This window comes from Mobula hypostoma, chromosome 2 (genome assembly GCF_963921235.1).
Source record: "Mobula hypostoma chromosome 2, sMobHyp1.1, whole genome shotgun sequence".
Taxonomy (NCBI): domain Eukaryota; kingdom Metazoa; phylum Chordata; class Chondrichthyes; order Myliobatiformes; family Myliobatidae; genus Mobula; species Mobula hypostoma.
The window spans coordinates 223,166,042-223,186,448 of record NC_086098.1 but is presented as its reverse complement, the minus strand read 5'-3'; the positions used below and the strand labels follow the sequence as shown (position 1 = coordinate 223,186,448).

General features: G+C 40.7%; 1 protein-coding gene across 1 annotated transcript in view; it reads left to right on the top strand.

The window, feature by feature from the left end:
* LOC134357895 (synaptonemal complex protein 2-like) overlaps window positions 1–19,765 on the top strand; it is a 58,532-nt gene extending 38,767 nt beyond the window's left edge. The window contains exon 4 of the mRNA XM_063069651.1: window positions 19,569–19,765. Coding sequence (XP_062925721.1) covers window positions 19,569–19,765 — 197 coding nt within the window. The remainder of the gene's footprint in view (window positions 1–19,568) is intronic.
* The last annotated feature ends 642 nt before the right edge of the window (window positions 19,766–20,407 follow it).

The window sequence follows — 20,407 nt, the reverse complement described above, 5'->3', positions numbered from 1 at the left end:
GTTCTGGCAGCAACTTCAGGATGACAAAATATATCGAGTTAATGAACCTTTCATTGCAATGGAAAAAGAACAGGGTTTTCACAAGCACTATGGAATAAACAAGATGGGCGAAAGGGTCAGAAATGAAGACATGCTGTACGATAGGATGAGAAGATGGTAGAGATTAAATAACAAATGGATTATGCACTATGGTAAAGGAGAACAACAATGGGTCAATTATAGATATACAGTAAATAATGGGTCTTGGGGTGTAATTGGTTTGAGGGAAATATCACGAGCAGCTATAGTCTTAAGTGATGACAACCATATAATCTGAAATTATTGATCTCTCACACTGAAAGATTTGTGAAACTATTTATTGAATGGGATCATAGTTTCTTCAATCTTAATGTTAAACTTCATTATAACTGTATAGGAGACAATAGATATCCAGGTTGGATTATAGAAGGGAGGGAGTGCTGAGTTGGACTGAGGAATAGTCAGATTGAATGTTCCAACCAAAATAAAGAGAAAGGGAAAATGTATTTGGTGAAACATTGTGCTTAGGGTCAGAGAGATGCCAGAAAAAAAGTTGTTGAATGTGGAGTTGGATAGGGCGAACAGGAGGGGAACTCTTTTGTGGAGTCAGAGAATAAGTGCAGGAAATGAAATGGCTGCAGTCAGGTGTGATGGAATCTTAAATTAAGTAGGTTACATTGTCAGAAAAGACATGGTCAAAGCTGAGAAATTAATGAGAAAATGGAAAAGTCTTGGCAGAAGGTAAGGTAAAAGGAAGTGCAATCAATTTGGCCATGGATTTCAGTGAGTTATTGTAATTTATGATTAAAAGCCACCTTGAGAAATAGAGATTAAAGGATTTATGGAAGGAACACAAAAAATAGGTGACTTCCTGCTTGGGAATCCAGATCACCTTTTTGTCTTAGATTATTGTATTGGTACTGTTTCTTAAATGTAGCATGATTTGGAAATTGTCATCAATTTTATTTCCAAATTCTTTCTTTCTACACTTTCTTTCACGTGGAGTATTTATTTAGCCTATTGACTTACTCCTTATTTATGGGGAGACATTATCAACCAGTGTCCAGTGATTTCAAAGATTTCTGGCTTCAGCTCTGCTATCCTGTTTTCTGAAAGGACTTAATGTTTCTGACAAACCAACTTCTATATTTCATTCTATTCAAATGTATTGTCCCTTTTCCCCAATTGAAGATATCCCTCTGCTATGTTTAAATCGCTTGCATTTCTTGTATCTCTGTTCTCTCTCCTTACCCATAACACACTCTTTTTGTTTATATCTTTCAGTTTACTGGAATCCGTATGTTAACAGATCACTATCTAATATCCTCCGATTGCTGTAACAACTTGTAATCAATTTTATCTTCCCTTCCTTTCAATATATTGAAGGAACTTTCAACATATTTCAGTCCATTCCTCAGTAATCATTATTTAGATTTGGAATAGGAAGTACAGCTGGCTGCTAAGTATTCATTTGAACGACAAATGATCTGTAATTACTTTTTCATCTCCTTCATATTTCACATTCCCACTCATGTTCAGGAGATGCAACACTTACAGTACGCTGGAGGAACTCAGCAGGTCGGGCAGCATCAGTGGAAACGATGAGTCGACGTTTCGGGCCGGAACCCTTCGTCAGGACTGACTGCAACTATTGCCAGTTTAACTCTTCAGTCCCTCATCATTCTTGATTTTCACCATTCTTCACCTTGTACGCTATTGCAATGAAGCTCAGCTTATAGAAACATAGAAAGCCTACAGAACAGTACAGGCCCTTCGGCCCACAATACTATACTGAACATGTACTTATTTTAGAAATTACCTAGGATAACCCATAGCCCTCTATTTTTCTAAGCTCCATGTACCTATCCAGGAGTCTCTTAAAAGACCCTATCCTATCCGTCTCCACCATTTTTGCTGGCAGCCTATTTCACGCACTCACCACTCTCTGCGTAAAAAAAGCTTAGCCCTGACATCTCCTCTGTACCTACTTCCAAGCACCTTAAAACTGTGCCCTCTCATGTTAGCCATTTCAGCCCTGGGAAAAAGCCTCTGACTATCCACACGATCAATGCCTCTCAACATCTTATACACCTTTATCAAGTCACCTCTCATCCTCCACCGCTCCAAGGAGAAAAGGCCAAGTTCACTCAACCTATTCTCATAAGGCATGCTCCCCAATCCAGGTAACATCCTCGTATATCTTCTCTGCACCTTTTCTATAGTTTCCACATTCTTCCTGTAGTGAGGTGACCAGAAATAAGCACAGTAATCCAAGTGGGGTCTGACCAGGGTCCTATATAGCTGCAACATTACTTCTCGGCTCTTAAACTCGATCCCACGGTTGATGAAGGCCAATGCACTGTATGTCTTCTTAACCACAGAGTTAACCCGTGCAGCAGCTTTGAGTGTCCTATGGACCGCAGGATCCTTCTAATCCTCCACATTGCCAAGAATCTTACCATTAATACTATATTCTGCCATCATATTTGACCTACCAAAATGAACCACCTTACACTTATCTGGGTTGAACTCCATCTTCCATTTCTCAGCCGAGTTTTGCACCCTATCAATGTCCCGCTTTGACAGCCCTCCACGCTATCCATAACACCTCCAACCTTTGTGTCATCAGCAAATTTACTAACCCCTCCCTCCACTTCCTCATCCAGGTCATTTATAAAAAATTATGAAGAGAAGGGGTCCCAGAACAGATCCCTGAAGCACACCACTGGTCACCAACTTCTATGCAGTATATGACCCGTCTACAACCACTCTTTGCCTTCTGTGAGCAAGCCAGTTCTGGATCCACAAAACAAGGTCCCCTCGGATCCATGCTTCCCTACTTTCTCAATAAGCCTTACATGCAGTACCTTATCAAATGCCTTGCTGAAATCCATATACATTACATCTACTGCTCTACCTTCATCAATGTGTTTAGTCACATCCTCAAAAAATTCAATAAGACTAGTAAGGCACGACCTGCTTTTGACAAAGCCATGCTGTCTATTCCTAATCATATTATATCTCTCCAAATGTTTGAAAATACTACCTCTCATGATCTTTTCCATCAACTTACCAACCACTGAAGTAAGACTCACTGGTCTATAATTTCCTGTGCTATCTCAAAGGTTCAAAGGTACAGTTTAATGTCAGAGAAATGTATACAATATACATCCTGAAATGCTTTTTCTTTGCAACCATCCATGAAAACAGAGGAGTGCCCCAATGAATCAACGACAGTTAAATGTTAGAACCCCAAAGTCCCCCCTCTCTTGCGTAAGTGGTAGCAAGCAACAATCCCACTCCTCCCACTGGCAAAAAAAAAAGCATCAGCACCAGCACCCTGCACTCAAGCATAAGCAAAGCAATAGCAATGACACAGACTTGCAGTTACCCCAAAGACTTCGCATTTCACCTGGTATTCAACATACTGCAGGTTCTCTCTCCCTCTAATAAGGGAGAAAGAGGTGTTTCTATCGAGCGGGGAGACATAACAAAGAACTCGCTGGTCATTAACCCCTTAAGCTCTGCCTTCCACTTTACTCCCTTTCTTGAATAAGGGAACAACATCTGCAACCCTCCAATCCTCTGGAACCTCTCCCGTCCCCATTGATGATGCAAAGATTATTATCAGAGGCACAGCAATCTCCTCCCTTGCCTCCCATGGTAGCCTGAGGTTCATCTTATCCGGTCCCGGAGACTTATCCAACTTGATGCTTTCCAAAAGCTTCAGCACATCCTCTTCCTTAATGTCTATGTGCTCAAGCTTTTCAATCTGCTGTAAGTCATCCCTACAATCGCCAAGATCCTTTTCCGTAGTGAATACTGAAGCAAAGTATTCAATAAGAATCTTTGCTATCTCCTCTAGTTCCATACACACTTTTCCACTGTTACACTTGATTGGTCCTATTCTCTAATGTCTTATCCTTTTGCTCTTCACATACTTGTAGAATGCCTTGGGGTTTTCCTTAACCCTGCTCGTCAAGGCTTTCTCATGGCCCCTTCTGGCTCTCCTAATTTCATTCTTAAGCTCCTTCCTGCTAGCCTTATAATTTTATAGATCTCTATCATTACCTAGTTATTTTGAACCTTTTGTAAGCTTTTCTTTTCTTAACTAGATTTTCAACAGCCTTTGTACACCATTGTTCCTGTACCCTACCATCCTTTATTCTGTCTCATTGGAGCGTACCTATGTAGAACGCCACACAAATGTCCCCTGAACATTTGCCACATTTCTGCCATACATTTCCCTGAGAACATCTGCTCCCAATTAATGCTTCAAGTTCCTGCCTGATGACTTCATATTTCCCCTTACTCCAATTAAATGCTTTCCTTATTTGTCTGTTCTTATCCCTCTCAAATGCTGTGGTAAAAAAGATAGAATTGTGATCACTATCTCCAAAATGCTCTCCCACTGAGAGACCTGACATCTGACCAGGTTCATTTTCCAATACCAGATCAAGTACAGCCCTTCCTCTTGTAGGTTTATCTAGATATTGTGTCAGGAAACCTTCCTGACCACACTTAACAAACTCCACCCCATCTAAATCCCTTACTCTAGGGAGATGCCAATCAATATTTGGGAAATTAAAATCTCCTACCACGACAACCCTGTTATTATTACACTTTTCCAGAATCTGTCTCCCTATCTGCTCCTCAATGTCCCTGTTACTATTGATGGTCTATAAAAAAACACCCAGTAGAGTTATTGTTTCTAACTTCCACCCACACATACTCAGCAGACAATCCCTCCATGACTTCCTCCTTTTCTGCAGCCGTGTCACTATCTCTGATCAGCAGTGCCACGCCCTCCACCTCTTTTGCCTCCCTCCCTGTCCTTACTGAAATATCTAAAGCCTGGCACTCTAAGTAGCCATTCCTGCCCCTGAACCATCCAAGTCCCTGTAATGGACACAGCATCATAGCTCCAAGTACTGATCTACGCTCTAAGCTCATTTGCTTTGTTCATGATGTTTCTTGCATTAAATGAAATAACTAACTAAAGCTTATCTAAAGAAATAACACCGCCTCTTTAATTTATGCACTTTATAATCTCTGGATTTTAATTCTAGTACTTCAGGCCATAAATGCCTTGTTTTTAAGCAGCAGATGTTTAACCAATGATGGATCTTCAGATTTCAGTTTAGACCAAGTTTTTCTTTTTTATTTGTTGCATTAGTGTTCTCTTGTTCCTCTCAGTAAACCTTAATTTAAGTACTTAATTTGTCATTTAAATACTTTTAGATCATAGTTATTGTGGTAATGTAGGACAGATAGCAAATACACTATCATCACCCTCAACCAGCAACTTAATGTAATACTTTTTAGAAATGTTAATTGAGACATTTACATTGGTCAGGATGTGTGGTAACTCATGTAATCCTTGAACCTGGGTTTAAAATCTCTTCTGCAAAACACAGCTGTTGCAAGACCATACTCAGCATAACATTAACAGTGCCAACCATATTCTTAAGCTTGAGTCTCTGGAGTGGACTAATGCCTTTTTTCCCAACAGGGAGATGTCAGGTTCTTGATATGTTCCTTTATCGCATAGGCTCTGTAGTCACTAATGACTGTGTTAATATTTACGTTCAAGAGGAGGTAAGACAAAATATGCACAAATTGCTACATTAAGTATTTACTAGCTAGACATTATCCTGCACTAAAGAAAGGATATGGTACTGCATGTAACTGTGGGTATTGGGTGATACCAGGTTTGTGCTCCTCAGCAGCAAAAAAAAGCCTAAGGAGGAAATTACATATGTTGTAGATCAGATAAGAATAATGGGCAAAATACTTGGAGAATTTGAACATCTTTATAGCAAGATAGGATTCACTAAAGTAGATGTAGCAATACGTGATGTTACTGAAAAGGAGCAGTCTAGTTGATTGAGGATATGTGGTGAATACCTAATTTATCATATTCAGCTTCATAGTGGAGAACATTCTGGTTTAATTGTAGACAATTGAATTAGAGGCCTGATGTTTAAGGCTGGAGAACTAAACAAATTATAGGGATTGAAAATGGTTAGTTCAGTCTTCCAATCCATAAATTAAATGTTTCTGCAGGCTGAAGTGAAATATCTTAAAGGATAGGCATTTCCAAAGAATGAATTGCCTAACATTTTTGCATTTTCACGACACATGTTGGTGAATTAAACCTGATTCTGATTCTGAATATATTAACAAATGTCTCTTGTTAATTTTGAGTTCATTTCTAAATGCAGGCTATTAGGAAGATGAACATAATGCTTAATCAGATGTTATATGAGGACAGAAAAAGGGTCCTGTTATCTTCAGAAATGCAGCTTCTGATGTGAGTAATTAATTATGCTGTGTTTTCTGATTAATGATGTTTCCAGCCAGCACTACCAGGCATGTATGAGCATTTGATTCCTGCAGCGCATTGATTGGTCACTTTGCAAGTTTGCAGGAGAATTGTGAATTTAACTTTAGTACAATGTAATTTAAGCTATTTTATTCCTTGTATCTTTTGAAATCATACAGTTTGCATTATAGATCAATTTCCTGTAAAAGAGAAACATCACAAGTAATGGAGCATTACTAGAAAGAGTTTTGGGTTGCTTGCTTTATTTTAGTTTATTTTTATTTCTGTGCTTTAGGTTTAGGATTTTATTTGTTGTGAAGATGTTTGTAAGAGTTCAGCAGGTAACATCATTCCTTTTTATGAAAGGTCACAGCTAAAACTTCATCTGAATATAATACACTGTGTCATGCTGGAAACTCATGACTGTATATGCAGTTAAGCTACAATTATAGTATTTTCTGCAGTCTGACTGCATTGGAGAGGATGCAGAAGAGATCCAACTGATGTAACGTGTGGAGTATTTCATCTGTGAGGAGATACTTCATAGGTAGTTTTTTTATTGGAGGGAGGGGAGAAGACTGAAAGGGCACCTGATGGGTATATATAAAATTATGAGAGGCATAGGTTTGTTGTTGTTCAGTTGTTAAGTTGAGTCCGACTCTATGTGACCTCACGGACTCCTGCACGCCAAGCCTTCTTGTTGGAAACTGTCTCTCTAGGATCCCCCAAGGTCGTGTGCATTGTCTAAGTACAATATTATCTATCCATTGTAGCCTCTGTCGTCCTCTCCTTTTTTACTTTCTGATTTACCTAACATGAGAGTCTTCTCCAAGGAATCCTCATGATGTGGCCAAAATATTTGAGCTTTTGTCTCATAATTAAGCCTCCTAGTGAGTAGTCTGGCTGTATTTCTTCAAGTATTGATTTGTTGGATCTTCTTGCTGTCCAAAGAACTCTTAACACTTTCCTCCAGCGTCCAAGTTCAAAGGCATCGATTCTTTTGTATTCAGCCTTACTAATAGCTCTCACAGTCATACATCACAACTGTAAATACCATAGACTTGATAGGTAGAGGTATATGACCTGTAGCAGAGGTATCTATAACTAGATGGCACAGGTAGGCAATTTCGAGCAGGTCTGAGAAAGAACTTTTTTCACTTAGAGGTGATTGGAAATCTGGAACATACTTCCTGAATGGGGTGCTGGAGGCAGGCAATCTTGTACTGGCATGGGCATGGTGGTCTGAAGAGCCTTTCTCTGTACCATATGACTGTGTTCTTGAGATCAATTTTTAGATTAATTTGACCATCCCACATATAAATAAATAAAGCTGGAAATCTGAAAACTAAAACATAACATTACACAAGTTCATCAGTGGGAAGAGAAACAGTGAATTTTTTGGGTCTGGGATGACAGGCAGAAATGCTTCTAATAAAAACAAAAAAGAGAATTTTATCGAAAGTTTGAGAATTGGACGTTGAGTCCAGAATGCAGCAATGTGCCCAGACAGAAGTTGATGCATTGTTTTTTGAGCTTTCATTTGGTCTTGATATAACACTACAGAAGATCACAGACAGAGAGGTCAGAATGGGATGGTAAAATGGAAAACATGCCTCTTTGAAGGGTACATATCCTGTCCACAGAACCAATACCCACAAAACACAAGCTTCTTGGACCATATTATAGATCCACTTCTTAACATGTGCATCTGTTTTCACCACTGAGGAGCATTGCATATCCTCCCTGGAGCAAGTACCTGAATCTGAGCTCAGTTTTTCCCGATCCCTGGTCCTCCTTAACCTAGCATTATAAGGCACCCAATGAAGGAAGTTTGATTATGAGATTTCAGCGTATACTAAATAATTTTATTTGTTTTCCAGGAATGATTTTGGGAAAAGGATATTAGATGCTGGTGGTAAGACAAATATTTTATTTGAACTAGTAATTGAAATTTAGGAGTGCAGAAATAATGTTTATAGACCCAGCATCCCCTCTTGTTGAACATGAATAATTTCCAGGAACTCTTTTCTCATATATTTTGCTAAAATGTGTATAATACCCTTTGTGTAGTATGTGGTTAAATTAAATAATTGAAGAGATCTTGATGCTAATAGGAGATGATAGAAAGGAGTCACACTGGTGGTCACACTGGGGCTACGGGAGACAGACAAGTGGGTCACAGTCAGGAGAGAGAAGGGGAAGAGTCAGGTACTAAAGAGTACCCCTGTGGTTGTACCCCTTGACAATAAGTACTCCTATTTGAGTACTGTTGGTGGGGGGGGGGAACAGCCTACCTGGGGGAAGCGACAGCGGCCGTGCCTGTGGTTCAGAAGGGTAGGGAAAGGAAGAGGAAGGCAGTAGTGATAGGGGACTCTATAGTTAGGCGGTCAGACAGGCGATTCTGTGGACGCAGTAAAGAAACTCGGATGGTACTTTGCCTCCCAGGTGCCAGGGTCCGGGATGTTTCAGATCGCATCCAAGATATCCTGCAGTGGGAGGGAGAAAAGCCAGAGGTCGTGGTACATATTGGTACCAATGACATAGGTAGGAAAAGGGAAGAGGTCCTGAAAAAAGACTACAGGGAGTTAGGAAGGAAGTTGAGAAGTAGGACCACAAAGGTAGTCATCTCGGGATTACTGCTTGTGCCACGCGAAGGTGAGAATAGGAATAGAATGAGGTGGAGGATAAATGCGTGGCTGAGGGATTGGAGCATGGAGCAGGAATTCAGATTTCTGGATCATTGGGACCTCTTTTGGGGCAGGTGTGACCTGTACAAAAAGGACGGGTTGCACTTGAACCCCAGGGGGACAAATATCGTGGTGGGGAGGTTTGCTAAGATCACAAGACAAAGGAGCAGAAGTAGGCCATTCGGCCTATTGAGTCTGCTCCACCACTCCACCTTGAGCTAAACTATTCTCCCATCTAGTTCCAATTTCCAGCTTTTTCCACATATCCCTTGATACCCTGATTAATTAGATACCTATCAATCTTCTCCTTAAACACCCTCAATGATCAGGCCTCCACAGCTGTATGTGGCAACGAATTCCATAAATCCATGACCCTCTGGCTAAAAAAAATTTCTCCTCATCTCTGTTTAAATGGCTACTGGGAAGAGTTTAAATTAGAATTGTTGGGGTTGGGAACCAAACTGAAGAGACTGGGGAAGGGAGGTTGGCTCACAAATAGAGAAAGCTTGTAGACAGTGCAAGAGGGAGGATAGGCAGGTGATAGAGAAGGGACGCGCTCAGACCGGAAGTTTGAGATGTGTCTATTTTAATGCAAGTAGCATTGTGAACAAAGCGGATGAACTTAAGAGCGTGGATCAGTCCTTGGAGATATGATGTGGTGGCCATTACAGAGACTTGGATGGCTCAGGGACAGGAATGGTTACTTCAAGTGATGGGTTTTAGATGTTTCAGAAAGGACAGGTAGAGAGGCAAAAGAGGTGGGGGAGTGGCACTGTTGATCAGAGATAGTGTCACGACTGCAGAAAAGGTGTACGCCATGGAGGGATTGTCTACGGAGTCTCTGTGGATGGAGGTTAGGAACAGAAAAGGGTCAATAACTTTAATGGGTGTTTCTTATAGGCCGCCCAATAGTAACAGAGATATCAAGGAGCAGATAGGGAAACAGATCCTGGAAAGGTGTAATAATAACAGAGTTGTCATGATGGGAGATTTTAATTTCCCAAATATTGATTGGCATCTCCCTAGAGCAAGGGCTTTAGATGGGGTGGAGTTTGTTAGGTGTGTTCAGGAAGGTTTCTTGACACAATATGTAGATAAGCCTGCAAGAGGAGAGGCTGTACTTGATTTGGTATTGGGAAATGAACCTGGTCACGTGTCAGATCTCTCAGTGGGAGAGCATTTTGGAGATATTGATCATAATTCTATCTCCTTTACAGTAGCATTAAAGAGAGATAGGAACAGACAAGTTAGAAAAGCGTTTAATTGGAGTAAGGGGAATTATGAGGCTATCAGGCAGGAAATTGGAAGCTTAAATTGGAAACAGATGCTCTCAGGGAAAAGTATGGAAGATATGTGGCAAATGTTCAGGGGATATTTGTTTGGAGTTCTGCATAGGTACGTTCCAATGAAACAGGGAAGTTATGGTAGGGTACAGGAACCATGGTGTACAAAGGCTGTAATAAATCCAGTCAAGAAGAAAAGGAAAGCTTACAAAAGGTTCAGAGAGCTAGGTAATGTTAGAGATCTAGAAGATTATAAGGCTAATAGGAAGGAGCTTAAGAATGAAATTAGGAGAGCCAGAAGGGGCCATGAGAAGGTCTTGGCGGGCAGGATTAAAGAAAACCCCAAGGCATTCTACAAGTATGTGAAGAGCAAAAGGATAAGACGCGAAAGAATCGGACCTATCAAGTGTGACAGTGGGAAAGTGTGTATGGAACTGGAGGAAATAGCAGAGGTACTTAATGAATACTTCAGTATTCACTGTGGAAAAGGATCTTGGTCATTGTAGTGATGACTTGCAGCTGACTGAAAAGCTTGAGTATGTAGATATTAAGAAAGGATGTGCTGAAGCTTTTGGAAAGCATCAAGTTGGATAAGTTGCTGGGACCGGATGAGATGTACCCCAGGCTACTGTGGGAGGCGAGGGAGGAGATTGCTGAGCCTCTGGCGATGATCTTTACATCATCAATGGGGACAGGGGAGGGTCCGGAGGATTGGAGGGTTGTGGATGTTATTCCTTTATTCAAGAAAGAGAGTAAAGATAGCCCAGGAAATTATAGACCAGTGAGTCTTACCTCACTGGTTGGTAAGTTGATGGAGAAGATCCCAAGAGGCAGGATTAATGAACATTTGGAGATGCTTAATACGATTAAAAATAGTCAGCATGGCTTTGTCAAGGGCAGGTCGTGCATTACGAGCCTGATTGAATTTTTTGAGGATGTGACTAAACACATTGATGAAGAAAGAGTAGTAGGTGTCGTGTATATGGATTTCAGCAAGGCATTTGATAAGGTACCCCATGCAAGGCTTATTGAGGAAGTAAGGAGGCATGGGATCCAAGGGGACATTGCTTTGTGGATCCAGAACTGGCTTACCCACAGAAGGTAAAGAGTGGTTGTAGATGGGTCATATTCTGCATGGAGGTCGGTGACCAGTGGTGTGCTTCAGGGATCTGTTCTGGGGCCCTTACTCTTTGTGATTTTTATAAGTGACCTGGATGAGGAAGTGGAGGGATGGGTTAGTAAGTTTGCTGATGACACAAAGGTTGGAGGTGTTGTGGATAATGTGGAGGGCTGTCAGAGGTTACAGCAGGACATTCATAGGATGCAAAACTGGGCTGAGAAGTAGCAGATGGAGTTCAACCCAGATAAGTGTGAAGTGGTTCATTTTCGTAGGTCAAATATGATGGCAGGGTATAGTATTAATGGTAAGACTCTTGGCAGTGTGGAGGATCAGAGGGATCTTGGGGTCCGAGTCCATAGGACACTCAAAGCAGTTGTGCAGGTTGACTCTGTGGTTAAGAAGGCGTACAGTGTATTGGACTTCATCAATCGTGGAATTGAATTTAGGAGCCAAGAGGTAATGTTGCAGCTATATAGGACCCTGGTCAGACCCCACTTGGAGTATTGTGCTCAGTTCTGGTCACCTCACTACAGGAAGGATGTGGAAGCTATAGAAAGGGTGCAGAGGAGATTTCCAAGGATGTTGCCTGGATTGGGGAGCATGCCTTATGAGAATAGGTTGAGTGAACTCGGCCTTTTCTCCTTGCAGCGATGGAGGATGAGAGGTGACCTGATAGAGGTGTATAAGATGATGAGAGGCATTGATCGTGTTGATAGGCAGAGGCTTTTTCCCAGGGCTGAAGTGGTTGCCACTAGAGGACACAGGTTTAACATGCTGGGGAGCAGGTACAGAGGAGATCTCAGGGGTAAGTTTTTTACTCAGAGTGGTGAGTGCATGGAATGGGCTGCCGGCAATGGTGGTGGAGGTGGATACGATAGGTTCTTTTAAGAGACTTTTGGATAGGTACACGGAGCTTAGAAAAATAGAGGGCTATAGGTAAGCCTAGTAATTTCTAAGGTAGGGATATGTTTGGCACAACTTTGTGGGCCGAAGGGCCTGTATTGTGCTGTAGGTTTTCTATATTTCTATGTTTCTAGAGCTTAAATTCCAGCAAGCGGTAATTTTGCATTCACATAATTAAGTGCATCAGAAGTAAAAAAAAACTATTGTCTTAGAGATTTGAACATAACTTATATTTATTTGAGCTCTTGGTAAATATACTTTTCCTGGGCGGATGCTCTCTCTAGATATGGCAGAGAGTACTTCCCAGGTGGATCTATATTTGTGTGGGCGCACACTCCTGGGCTCTGGATACATATGTGATGATTTGTCCCGGATCCTTCAGGAAAGGAAATTTACTACCCTTGCCTATTCTAGCACACTAGGTCAAATGAGGCAACTTGGTTGATTCTTAAATACACTCTCAAATATTCTGACAAGCCATTCAGTTGTATACTAACTGCAGCAATTGGTGAATATCCTGCAGTGTCTTAGACACCCAATTTGTAACTGCCAACTTTGCTTCTGGATCAATTGCCCTTGCAGAGTCCTTCTCACAAACATTTCAGGACTAATATGTCTAATTTTGGAAAATGGTATCACATACCTGTCAAACAACAGTTTGATGTAATTGTACCCACAGAACAGGCTGGACTTCTCTGTTATAATTCCTGAATATGTTCTGCTCCACCAGCAGGGCACACCTACCAGAAGTGGCAGTACAGACAATAGGGAGTTGCAAAAATGGGTCTATCTATCAATTGCAAAAAGATAGAATGTATGGTGATATCCAAAAAGAAGGAGAATCCTTTCTGTAGCCTGAGACTAAATGGGGAAGACATAAAATAAGTACAGAACTTTTGCTAATTAGGAAGCTGGGTGACATCAGATGGCTGGTGCGACATGGACATCAAAAGAAGAATAGGGGTGGCAAAAGACACCTTTACGAGAATGAGGAGTATACTGACCAATACTAGACTAGGCATGACAACCTGCCTCAGAATACTGAAATGTTACGTTTATCCAGTTATGTTATATTGCTCAGAATGTTGGACAATATCTAGTAACATGAGGAAACGAATTGAAGCAGCAGAAATGTGGTTTTTGAGGAGGATGCAAAGAATATCAAGGATGAAAGGAATATCTAACGAGGATGTCATGAACAGAGCAAGCACAAAAAGAGAAATAATGTATGAGATCATGAAAAGGCAACGTAACTTCATTGGACATGTGATTAGGAAAGAGGAGTTAGAGTGCACGGTAATTATGGGAAAGATTGAAGGGAAGAAAGCAAGAGGAAGGCAAAGACAAATGATGATGGAGAGAGCAGCCAGAGAACTGCAAATGAATACCAATGAATTGATCCACTTGACCCAAAACAGGAGTGTATGGGCCATGGCAGTCAAAGCTCAAACATGGCATGGCACCTGATGATGATAATGATCCTTCTAGCTGGTAGAGGTCATATACTTGGAAAGTGCTGCCTGAGGAGGCTTGGTGAGTTGTTGCAGTGAATTCTGTAGATGGTACAGTGTGTGGGTGGTGAAATGTGTGAATGGTTGTATATGGGGTGCCTGTTGAGTGGGCTACTTTGTCCTGAATGGTGTCAAGGTCTTGAGTGTTATTGAAGCTGCACTCATCCAGGCAAATGGAGAGTATTTTATCATGCTCCTGACTAAATTTTAGATGGTGGACAGCTTTTGGGAAGTTAAAAAATAACTTGCCACAGGAATGACCTGTTCTTGTAGCCACATTGTGTACAGTATATTGCTAATTTAGTTTGATTTCTGATCAATGATGGTAATAGCATTGAATGGTGATATAATAGCTAGATCTTCTCTCATTGGGTATTGTCATTTCCTAACACTTGTGTGGACCGAATATTTGTTGTCACTTATTGGCCTGGATATTGTTCAGGCCTTATTGCATTTGACTGTGGAGTGATTCAATGTCTGACAAGTAGTGAGTGGTGCTGAAAGTTGTGCAGTCATCAGTGAATACCCCTTCTCTGACATTAGGATTAAAGGATGGTCACAGTTGGTTCTAGGATATTACCCAGGGAGCTCAAATACAAATGTCCTGTGGCTGAGATGATTGATCTCCAGCCGTACAGCCTTTATTAATCAGTTATGGTAACTACATAGTCCATGTAGAAACAAAGTACTTCATTCACTCTGGAACACCACAGAACAGCAACGGGCACTTTGGTCCGTCTAGTCCATGCCGAATTATTAATTTGCTTGGTCCCATTGACCTGCACCTAGACCATTAATGTGCCTATCCAAATTTCTTTTAAATGTTGAAATCGAAAATGCATCCGTCACTTTTGCAGGCAGCTCGTTCCACCTTCTCGCCACTCTCTCAGTGAAGGAGCTCCACCTTATGTTCCCCTTAAACATTTCACCTTTTACTTTTAGCACATGACCTCAAGCCCTAGTCTCACGCAACCTCAGTGGAAAATGCCCTGTTTGTATTTGCCCTATCTATACCCCTTATAATTTTGTGTACCTCTATCAAATCTCCCCTCATTGTTTTACGCTCCAGAGAATAATATTCTAACCTATTCAACCTTTCCCAATAACTCGAGTCCTCAAGTCCCGGCAACATCCTTGTAAATTTTCACAGCACTCTTTCAATCTTACTGATATATTACCTGTAGGTAGGTGACCAAAATGACAACAGAACAGTCCAAATCCTATACTCAGTACTTCAAATTATGAAGGCCAATGTGCCAAAAGTTTTCTTCACAAACCCATCTACCTGTGATGCCACTGTCAAGGAATTATGGATCTGTGTTCCCAGGACCCTCTGCCTACTGCACTTCTCAATGCCTTACCACTCACCGTGTAATTCCACCCTGGTTTGTCCTCCCAAAGTGCAACACCTCACACCTGCTTGATGATACTATATTTTAAAACAGCAACTTTTGGTGGCAGTTTTATGACATCCATAAGTTTTTGTTCCAGTTGGACATTCTTGATTGGAGTTCTTACAGTCATGAGAAATCCTCTTTGTCTCTTTAAGTTTCCAAAATCATAAACAACTTCAAAAGCATTTTGAGAATCAGTGTAGATATTAGCTGATCTTTCTTCTGCCAATTTACAGGCTTCGACCAAACCTTTTAGTTCTGCTTGTTGCGCAGAGGTACCAGGAACTATGCTTCCTGATACCAACAGTTCAGTTCCAGAGACAATGGCCTATCCAGCCGTTCAAATTACTCTCTCAATCATTGCCATTAGTGTACAGAATCAGATCTTGGTTCGATAAAGATGACTTTTTAATAATAATTTGCATCTTCATGCTTGTTATTTCTCTTGCACAGTCATAGTCATCATAGTCTTCTATGTCCAATGGCAACAGTGTAGTTGGATTCGCTGGACTCGCTCTTTGAATGGTGATATTTGGTGTCTCAAGAACAGAACACCACTTGGACCAGCATGTGTCTGTTATTTGAGAGGCTGAGTGTGGATGTTGAACGTTCAAAATATGATCAAGCATGATGGTAGAAACAGGCCATTCCGGACTGGGTATTGAGCAATGAGGAAGGGTTAGTTAGCAATCTTGTCATGCGAGGCCCTTTGGGTAAGAGTGACCATAATATGGTGGAATTCTTCATTAAGATGGAGAGTGACATAGTTAATTCAGTAACAAAGGTTCTGAACTTAAAGAAGGGTAACTTTGAAGGTAAGAGATGTGAATTAGCTAAGATAGACTGGCAAATGATACTTAAAGAGTTGACGGTGGATATTCAACGGCAAGCATTTAAAGATCGCATGGATGAACTGCAACAATTGTTCATCCCAGTTTGGCAAAAGAATAAACCAGGGAAGGTAGTGCACCCGTGGCTGACAAGAGAAATTAAGGATAGTATCAATTCCAAAGACGAAACATACAAATTAGCCAGAAAAAGCGGCATACCTGAGGACTGGGAGAAACTCAGAGTCCAGCAGAGGAGGACAAAGGGCTTAATTAGGAAAGGGAAAAAAGATTATGAGAGAAAACTGGCAGTGAACATTAAAAACTGACTGTAAAAGTTTTTATAGATATGTGAAAAGAAAAAGATCGGTTAAGACAAATGTAGGTCCCTTACAGTCAGAAACAGGTGAATTGATCATGGGGAACAAGGACATGGCAGACCAATTGAATAACTACTTTGGTTCTGTCTTCACTAAGGAGGACATAAATAATCTTCCGGAAATAGTAGGGGACAGAGGGTTCAGTGAGATGGAGGAACTGAGGAAAATACATGTTAGTAGGGAAGTGGTGTTAGGTAAATTGAAGGGATTAAAGGCAGATAAAACCCCAGGGCCAGATGGTCTGCATCCCAGAGTGCTTAAGGAAGTAGCCCAAGAAATAGTGGATGCATTAGTGATAATTTTTCAAAACTCTTTAGATTCTGGACTAGTTCCTGAGGATTGGAGGGTGGCTAATGTAACCCCGCTTTTTAAATAAGGAGGAGAGAGAAATCGGGGAATTATAGACTGGTTAGCCTAACATCGGTGGTGGGGAAAATGCTAGAGTCAGTTATCAAAGATGTGATAACAGCACATTTGGAAAGCGGTGAAATCATCGGACAAACTCAGCATGGATTTGTGAAAGGAAAATCATGTCTGATGAACCTCATAGAATTTTTTGAGGATGTAACTAGTAGAGTGAATAGGAGAGAACCAGTGGATGTGGTATATTTGGATTTTCAAAAGGCTTTTGACAAGGTCCCACACAGGAGATTAGTGTGCAAACTTAAAGCACACGGTATTGGGGGTATGGTATTGATGTGGATAGAGAATTGGTTGGCAGACAGGAAGCAAAGAGTGGGAATAAACAGGACCTTTTCAGAATGGCAGGCAGTGACGAGTGGGGTACCGCAAGGCTCAGTGCTGGGACCCCAGTTGTTTACAATATATATTAATGACTTAGACGAGGGAATTAAATGCAGCATCTCCAAGTTTGCGGATGACACGAAGCTGGGCGGCAATGTTAGCTGTGAGGAGGATGCTAAGAGGATGCAGGATGACTTGGATAGGTTAGGTGAGTGGGCAAATTCATGGCAGATGCAATTTAATGTGGATAAATGTGAAGTTATCCACTTTGGTGGCAAGAACAGGAAAACAGATTATTATCTGAATGGTGGCCGATCAGGAAATGGGGAGGTGCAACGAGACCTGGGTGTCATTGTACACCAGTCATTGAAAGTGGGCATGCAGGTACAGCAGGCGGTGAAAAAGGCGAATGGTATGCTGGCATTCATAGCAAGAGGATTCGAGTACAGGAGCAGGGAGGTGTACTACTGCAGTTGTACAAGGCCTTGGTGAGACCACACCTGGAGTATTGTGTGCAGTTTTGGTCCCCTAATCTGAGGAAAGACGTTCTTGCCATAGAGGGAGTACAAAGGAGGTTCACCAGATTGATTCCTGGGATGGCAGGACTTTCATATGATGAAAGTCTGGATCGGCTAGGCTTATACTCTCTGGAATTTAGAAGATTGAGGGGGGATCTTATTGAAACGTATAAAATTCTAAAGGGATTGGACAGGTTAGATGTAGGAAGGTTGTTCCCGATGTTGGAGAAGTCCATAACGAGGGGTCACAGTTTGAGGATAAAGGGGAAGCCTTTTAGGACCGAGATGAGGAAAAACTTCTTCACACAGAGAGTGGTGAATCTGTGGAATTCTCTGCCACAGGAAACAGCTGAGGCCAATTCATTGTCTATATTTAAGAGGGAATTGGATATGGCCCTTGTGGCTAAAGGGATCAGGGAGTATGGAGAGAAGGCAGGTACAGGGTTCTGAGTTGGATGATCAGCCATGATCGTACTGAATGGTGGTGCAGGCTCGAAGGGCCGAATGGCCTACTCCTGCACCTATTTTCTGTGTTTCTATGACAATAAACTTGACTTGACGTAGGCATCATTCTTGTTTCATCGCTATCATTCTCACTTAAGGCACTTGGAGCCACTGTAGAATCCATGTCATGTCCATCCTGTAATTCCTTGGAGTTCATATTGTGTCTCTGTCTCCAAAGACTGTTCAATGTAGGAGATATTTTCCAAGGCGGAGCTTCAGAAGTAGTATCATTGGCAACGTCACTGGCAGGACTTGACCCTCTGAGATCCCTGCTCAGTTTCTCCATATTGTTTTAGTTTTCATCTGAGCTCTGTACAATGCACATCAACTTGTTTACTGTGTTGTTTCTTCACTCCTTCGGTTAATGCAGACATTTTGTTCTTTGGACTTTTTACTATCTCAATTGTGCTGTTTTTGTATTTATCCTAAGTTTTACCTTTCTTTTGCATTTTTTCACATCAATCGATCCAAATAATTTCACTAGGTATTGAAATAGATTGTTGTGTGACTGAAATAGATTGACTTGCAACCGAAATTCTACCATACCCTACCAGCTTGTATGGCCAAGCCTGATATTAATTTCAGTGCTCGTCTTGATTTTTACAGATCTGTTTTTTTTTCCAAAATAGCAACGCAGTATTCCTCAATCCTAATTTCCATATAATGATATTGGTCAGAACTAGTTTTCTTTCAGAGAAATTGGAAGAGAGGAAGTTCTTACCCCATTTGTTGTGCTCTAAAATGTTGTATGCTAAAAATTCCATTTTGTCTGTGATTGTCCAAGTCCTTAAATTTCGCAATATCCTGCTGCCGACTATGCCAGTTGTCGTATTCTGATTTTTTTAATCCAAGATTGTTTCAGAAGTAAGGAAAGAAGCACAAAACTTGTTGCTTCATGATTGTTTTATTAGGCATTGATAGAACAAAAGAAAATTGAAATGGACAGTGATAGAGGTTTGCTAAGCAAAGGGAGATAGAACCAGAAAGAACTAAGATGGTGCTGCCTTGTGGTGCAGTTCTTTATACTACATAGATTAAGGAAAATTCCATTCAAATTAGGAGATAAGAGTCAACCAATGAGGTACCCTCATTCAAGTAAGGTAGCACCAAGAGAAACTTCTAGAACTCTCCAAACCTATATCAATATAACCACTAGGAGACACATTGAATAACTGAATATACAGACTGTGACCATTAGGATGCATAGTAAACAATTACTTGTTTATAAGTAATTATATAAAATACAAGCAGACAATTAATTGTTAAACTGCAGTGAAAATAACAGTCAGATCCAACAACGGTGAATGTCACATGTTTTCTCCAGTTTGTGAATTGACTTAATTCTGTATTACAGATTATAACTTACAGGTAGCTATAACAGAAAGTCTGTGTCGAATGACATCTGAAAGCCAGAGACAAGAACTGGCTAATAATTGGTTCCATGTGGAATTCGTTGTTGATGCATTTAAGAGAATTAAGGATTCTGAATTTGAAACAGTAAGGACACAGATTCTGTTTATATCTGTTGCTCATAAACTAAAATTTGATTAAGAGAAAAATAGCAATTGTGTAAGAATATATGTAGAGTCTCTGATATATGAAATATGATTGTATTGGATAGAACCTTACTGGGCTTAATGTCTTACTTAATGTCTTTTGTATATTCATTGGATGCTGAACTCCTAATAGCAGAACAACACATCTAGTGCAACAGGAAATTTTGCTAGCATGGGTGGTCTATCTCTTAATTACCGTTTTCTTATCGTTTATCCACACTCTAATGCTTCCCTTAAAAGCATCAGTTGATTTGCCAATAAACTGTTTCCCAGACTAGTCGGAGTCTGCCCTAACCACATATTGTCACAATCCCTTAGAAGTGAAACTAGGCCTGACTTAATAGTAAAGAAAATCAGATAGGCTGTAAAATTGGTTTGGCTGACCTGATGGTCTCATTTCCTTTTTTTTTAATTTCAGGAAATGATTTTAAGATCATGCTTCTATTTGCTCTATTGAAGAAGAGTAATTTTCTTCACTAATTAACTCTAAGTGAATCTTAATAAAACCTGTAATGTTAATTTTCTTTATCTTTCTACAGATTCTGCCTAACATACTGTATTTACAGAGCTTTCTATCTTTTTTCTGTGTGGGCACGTGGCCAAGCGATTAAGGCATTGGACTAGCGACCTGAAGGTC